The 6,593-nt window shown below is 36.3% G+C and overlaps 2 protein-coding genes across 2 annotated transcripts in view; one reads left to right on the forward strand and one right to left on the reverse strand.

Annotated features, from left to right (window-relative positions):
* The first annotated feature begins 1,533 nt into the window (after positions 1-1,533).
* Positions 1,534-5,773, forward strand: LOC130076721 (protein FAM240B). Its single transcript, XM_056241917.1, has 3 exons — positions 1,534-1,624; positions 1,710-1,834; positions 5,630-5,773. The coding sequence occupies exons 2-3, from the start codon at positions 1,713-1,715 to the stop codon at positions 5,718-5,720; spliced, it is 213 nt and encodes a 70-aa protein (XP_056097892.1). The 5' UTR covers positions 1,534-1,624; positions 1,710-1,712; the 3' UTR covers positions 5,721-5,773.
* A 355-nt stretch (positions 5,774-6,128) lies between these two features.
* srp19 (signal recognition particle 19) overlaps positions 6,129-6,593 on the reverse strand; it is a 5,763-nt gene continuing 5,298 nt past the window's right edge. Inside the window, exon 5 of the mRNA XM_056241919.1 lies at positions 6,129-6,279. Coding sequence (XP_056097894.1) covers positions 6,149-6,279 — 131 coding nt within the window. The 3' untranslated portion in view covers positions 6,129-6,148. The remainder of the gene's footprint in view (positions 6,280-6,593) is intronic.

Consider the following 6,593-nt stretch of genomic DNA (forward strand, 5'->3'; position numbering starts at 1 on the left):
TCATTTCAAATTGGTTTCTTGAACATGACAATGAGTTCACTGTACTAAAATGGCCTCCACAGTCACCAGATCTCAACCCAATAGAGCATCTTTGGGATGTGGTGGAACGGGAGATTCGCATCATGGATGTGCAGCCGACAAATCTGCGGCAACTGTGTGATGCCATCATGTCAATATGGACCAAACTCCCTGAGGAATGCTTCCAGCACCTTGTTGAATCTATGCCACGAAGAATTGAGGCAGTTCTGAAGGCAAAAGGGGGTCCAACCCGTTACTAGCATGGGGTACCTAATAAAGTGGCCGGTGAGTGTATATTTGTTAGTATTTGTAACTATTTTATCACTCCGACTGACTGTACATGACATGCTGGTAGTTAGCAGTATGGTGAACGTGATTTCACCAAGTACCGCATGTTCCTGGATCAACATCGTTGTTGATCCTGGATCAACTTTCCAATCAACCAATCAGATTTGAGGGACAAGTTTACAGTTTATGTCAAGTTTAGGCTTAGAACCAGGGTGAAGCACTTACACATCAGTGTCATTCACCTTTCATTACCCTCTGATTTTAGGGAAAAGTTATGGGTAGGGTTAGGTTTACGGGTAGGGATTGGGTAAGGACTACATTTTGGGACAGGAATGTTGATCCAGGATCAACAAAATATGTTGATCCAGGACCATGTCTTACTTGGCAAAATCACGGTGACCTTAGCGGTATACTGTGAGTGTTCGAGATTAGTTTTGCTGACCTGGTTGTGTTCAGTGCAGTGGTGACTTGCTTATACAACCTGAAGAGGCAAGTGTCATCCTAAAATTTCTTGAAGGTCTTCAGTGTGATCTGATTCTCTTTATACCATAAAAACACTATTAGAATTAAAATAACTGCAAAAAATCCTTCTGCTCGTGCACCTAGGGCACTCGCGTAAAAGGCCTCTCCATCTTAAAGTCCCGGGCTGGATTTCAGTCCCAGTACGTCCCTGATTGGCTGATCTCGTGTGAGTGACAGGTTGCCCCGCCCACATCATCAGAGAAGAGACGCTGCAAGAGGGAGTTATTCTGATTCAGAATAACTTATTCTGACATTATTAACATGATGTGCACACATAAATCATTTAGAATTAACCCTGCAATATTCTATATACCAAAAGGTCAATTTTAATTCGCTGGTGACTCTGTGGACGCACAGATGTGAGAGATGTTCCTCTGAACACGCAAGTGCAGATTGAGCCGCGACACACGTGTTTTAATGTGTCTGTCACTTGATGATTAGAGGGGGTTATTTTAGATGCAATGGTGCTTTACAACATATGCAAGATGTTTTCCACCTTAAAAATACATTCTTTATGTAATGGATGCAGGCGGACATCAGGTGTGAACTCCCGAGTGTGACACTGTGTGTGTGTGTGTTGCTGAGATGTGAACATGATACTGTCATCAGGTGTTTGCAGTGATAAGTTCATTAGTGTTCACGGTTTTGTTTGTCCAGTGACAGCGTGGAGAGAAAGGCCGAGCGATCTGAAATAAACTCGAGGAGGAGCTCGGACACACCAGGCGCTGATGACACTTATAAAGACACACACACCGCGGCGTGTGTTACTGTGTGCTACTGAACAGCTCAATCACAGGTCACTACACACAACACTCACTTCAGTTGATTCTTTCCTTAGGAGACGTGACCTTTGACCTTTGATGATGATGTTCTCTCCACAGGACATGAGTTCTGCCCTCATTCATGACAAACTCTTCATCAAGACGTTCTGGGAGCAGAAGATCGTCAATCACGGCCACATGAGAGACGTCGAGGAAGGCAGGATGAAGAAGAGCGCTCTCACGAAGTAAGTCACACACACATCACATGCAGTTTCAACACCATACGCTATTACTCAGGCAGAAGGGATGTTTTCTTTCTTTTAAAGCACTGTTGTGTTAATACAGGCATTTCTGCATATATTAAAGCGCTGGACTAAACAATATAATACAGGTGAAACTGGAAAAATTAGAATATGGTGCAAAAGTTCATTTATTTCAGTAATTCAACTTAAAAGGTGAAACTAATATATTATATAGACTCATTACATGCAAAGTGAGATATTTCAAGCCTTTATTTGTTATAATTGTGATGATTATTATGAAAACCCCAAATTCAAAATTAGAATATTGTGAAAAGGTCTTCATATCTGTAAGTCATAATCATCACAATTATAACAAATAAAGGCTTGAAATATCTCACTTTGCATGTAATGAGTCTATATAATATATTAGTTTCACCTTTTAAGTTGAATTACTGAAATAAATTAACTTTTGCACCATATTCTAACTTTTCCAGTTTCACCTGTATAATATATCCTGAATAATTAAACTTTTCAAACCCAATATTCTATTGTATATTTTTTTAATGCTGTGCAACGATTAATCGCATCCAAAATAAAAGTGTGTGTTTGCATAATATATGTGTGTGTATAATTATTTTGTATATATACACATGCATGTATATATTTAAGAAATATGTGCATGCATATTCTGTATATATATTTATACATAATTTATTTTATATATATATAAATATATAATATATAAATAACACATTTTTCTTAAATATATACAGTACATGCATGTGTGTGTATTTATATATACAAAATAATTATACACAGCACACACACACACACACATATATTATGTAAACACACACAGTTTTATTTTGGATGATTAATCGTTGCCCAGCTAAAAAAAAAAATCTGCTATATTATTATTATTTTTATACACATGAAGCGGGTGTGAAGGGACATTCGGTGTGTGTTTCTGAGCTGATATTTAATATCTCGCGTCCTGCTGACGACAGAAGATTATCAGGCTAACAGCCTCGAATCAATAATCCATGACAGCTGTGCAAATATAATATTATAAACACTCGTTCCCACATACAGTATATTGAGAGAATTATTAAAGATCCTTTTTGAGCTTAAAATAAAAAGAGAAAATGATTCATATGTCTTGCATCTTACACGAAATCTATTCAAAAATGCAAGATTTTATTAAACCCTTAGCTGTCACCCCCCTTTTTGAGAATGGGGGTTAAAATGCACTATTCAAACTTAAGTGGTTGTAATTCAAGAATGCTTTGGAATATATACCTAAGTTTGGTCTTGTTTTAAAGGAAACACTCAGCAGATTATTGCTGAAGTGAAAACACGTCCAAAAATGAAAGTATGAAAAAGTTATGGAAGTTTAAATTTACAGTAAATCAAATATACTGTACTATATATTTTTTTATTTTATACAAAATATATATTTTACAAAATATTTTTTACTATAAAATTACTATAAAATCAAAGCCATATATCTAACCAAGTTATGTTCCAAATTTGAAGTTGATATCACAAAAAAGTTAAGTTCCCATGAGATTTTGTTTAGGCGTAGTACCAAAAATAGCCACCGGGTGACATACATTCCGTTTAATTTAGTTGAATACACTCTGCCTTAACAAATTAATAAATTTCTGTCCAAATATCAATTCTGTCACAAAATTTGGAACCTTGAGACTCAGACCTTTCTGACAATGTGTGTTTTGTCAGGATTAGAAAAGGTTTTGATCATAAATTATGAAATATAATGATGCCCAAAAGGGGAGGAGCCTGATAAAATATTTTAGAGTACCGTTTCTATGGTAACGCAACGTTCAATTTCAAAACGGTTTTCACGGGATGAATTCTGTGTTTGTAAGCTTTCAAATGATACCTAATTTATGATAACTACTAAAATATGTGATATAATAAAAAAAGGCGATAAAAAAGATATTATATTTTAGAGGATAATATACATATTATACTTTTTAGAGGATAATATTATATTATAATTTTTTATTCAAAAATACTAGATTATATGTTTTTTTATGAACTTTTTAGCATGAAAACCAAAGTTTCAATTATTAAAGGTGTGTGCGTCAACTTTTTGTGACAAAGGTCAGACCTCCTGTTATGACGCAGATTTTTTTGAGGTGCACTCTTGTCAAAAAATCATCGGTTACTCTTCCTACATAATTTGTAGCAAAAAACAGCAGTCAAATATCTATTTAGCAGTCTTAGACCTTTCCAACGATATATAGTTTGTCATAATTAGATTAGGATTTAATAGTAATATAGCGAAGTAAAGTTAGATATCCCGTATACGGGGATGGTGACAGTTAAGTTAAAGAAACAATTTTTATTCATCATGGATGCATTAAATTGACCAAAAGGGACATTTTATAATGTTACAAAAGATTCTATTTCAGATAAACGCTGTTCTTTTGAACTTTCTATTCATCAAAGAATCCTGAAAAATAAAATGTATCACAGTTTCCACAAAAATATGAACATTGATAATAATCATAAATGTTTCTTGAGCAGCAAATCATGGTATTACTTGTCGGAGCTCATTACGCCTTGTAAGGGAAATATATCAGTGAGATCCTCAAGTAAACTCCTGTTAATCCCACGAGGAGTCTGAAGGCTGATCATGCGGTCCGAGATTACGGAACGACCCTTTTTTGTTAAATCTTTAGATCTTCCTCAACATTACATATTTGTAGGTTTCGTCTAAAGTCTCACTTGCACTCTTTAATCCCTTAAGTGTCACTGAAATTTGAAACACAACTTGTTCAGAGTTTTAGCTTTGATTTCCTTGCCGTTTTAGAGTCCACCAGGTTTTGAAAAAATATATTTGATATAAAATATGAATAATTAAACTCAAACTTTTTTTCTGTTTCACTTTCTTAATTTACCAGTTCTGCCAAATGTCTTCTTTAAAACAAGACCAATCTTACATCTATATTCCAAAGCATTCTTGAATTACAACCATTTATGTTCGGATTGTGCATTTTCATGTTTATTCAAAAAAGGGGGCGCGACACTTAAGAGGTTAATATGTGTCGTACTTTTTTATTGTTTATCTTGTTTTTTTGTTCTCGATCATTTGTAATGGACAGCACTTTGGAGCTCGTGTAGCCTGGAATAAATAAAAGTACAGCACTTATCCGAAATAGAATCTTTTGTAACATTATAAATGTCTTTACTGTCACTTTTGATCAATTTAACTCATCCTTAATGAATAAAAGTATTGATTTATTTTATTTCTTTCCCCCAAAAAATTATAAAAATTCTTACTGACCCCAAACTTTTGAACGGTAGTGTTTAATATTACAAAAAGCGTTCGATTTCAGATAAATGCTGTTCTTTTGAACTTTCTATTCATCTAATAATCCTGAAATAAAAATGTAAAAAACTGTTTTCAACACTGATAATAATCATAAATGTTTCTTGAGCATCAGATCCTCATATTAGAGTGATTTCTGAAGGATCATGTGACACTGAAGACTGGAGTAATGATGCTGGAAATCACAGGAATAAATTACACTTTACTATATATTCACATAGAAAACAGCTGATTTACATTATAAAAATATTTCACTATTTTTTACTGTATTTTTGATCTAATAAACGCAGCCTTGGTGAGCAGAAGAGACTCTTTCACACACATTAAAAAGTCTCACTGCACACTAAGTGAATATGCTTGAAATAAACGATGTTTTCTGCAGAGAGTTTAATATGATAAGCATGATAAATATGATAAACATGATGACCTGTGTGTTTCAGGCTGCGTGACGAGTGGCTCACGAGACTGGAGGCTCGGACCAAACATCTGAAGAACTTCGGTGACCGCGGGACGAACTCGAGCGCCGCATGACGGGGAGATCACACTGATCCGATGCCACAATAAACACACACACACACACACTCCTGAGCTGTGTTCGATTCTCTTTATTTCACACTCACAAACGACAGATGGAAATATTCAGGCTCCGAACAGGTGCGGTGAAGGACGCGAGTGTGTCCAAACACTGATCCCACACACACACACACACCTGGACAAACTGACACGCGTGCTGAAAGATCCGAGTATTTCAAGCTCTGTCAGCGCTCGTTTAAACTCGATCCATCATGAGTGATTAACAAAACTCTGTGTAGCTCCTGAAAGCAAAAGATCAAAAAACTAAAATATGATGTTTGAATGAAAGTGTTTTTCAATGAAAACATGCGTCTGGAGTCCATCAACGGAGAAACAAAATGGAGGCATTTTCCTAAAGCTTGACGCGGTGAATCTGCAATCCTCCTCTACTTCTTCTTCTTCTTCCCTTTCTTCCCTCCCTCCCCCGGCTGGGCTCCGGCCTCGGCGCCGCCGCTCTTCTGCGTTCGGCTCTTCAGTTTCGGGATCATCTCCGCCGCATAAAACATCACGTCCTTTCCTGAGGGCAGAGAGAGACGAGTGATGTCATTTCCTCTCGTTATACGCCTCGTTTAACGCCGCTTCCATGCGCCGACTGCCTCTGACTAGTGTGATTTTTGAAAAAAATACACATCTAAGTGCTTATTTTATGAGTTGTATCTGTACATTTCAATCTTTAAAGGCGGTGAGTTTGAGTCAGAAATCTCCATTTAGGCAGTTCTGGAAATATGTGTGTGTGTGTGTGTCAGTGAGGGAATGTGTGTGTGAGAGAGAGAGAAAGAGAGAGTGTGTGTGTGTGTGTGTGTGTCAGTGAGGGAATGTGTGAGAGAGAGA

The sequence above is a fragment of the Rhinichthys klamathensis genome, unplaced genomic scaffold (genome assembly GCF_029890125.1).
Source record: "Rhinichthys klamathensis goyatoka isolate OS25496 unplaced genomic scaffold, OSU_Roscu_1.1 h1tg000685l_1, whole genome shotgun sequence".
Taxonomy (NCBI): Eukaryota; Metazoa; Chordata; class Actinopteri; order Cypriniformes; family Leuciscidae; genus Rhinichthys; species Rhinichthys klamathensis.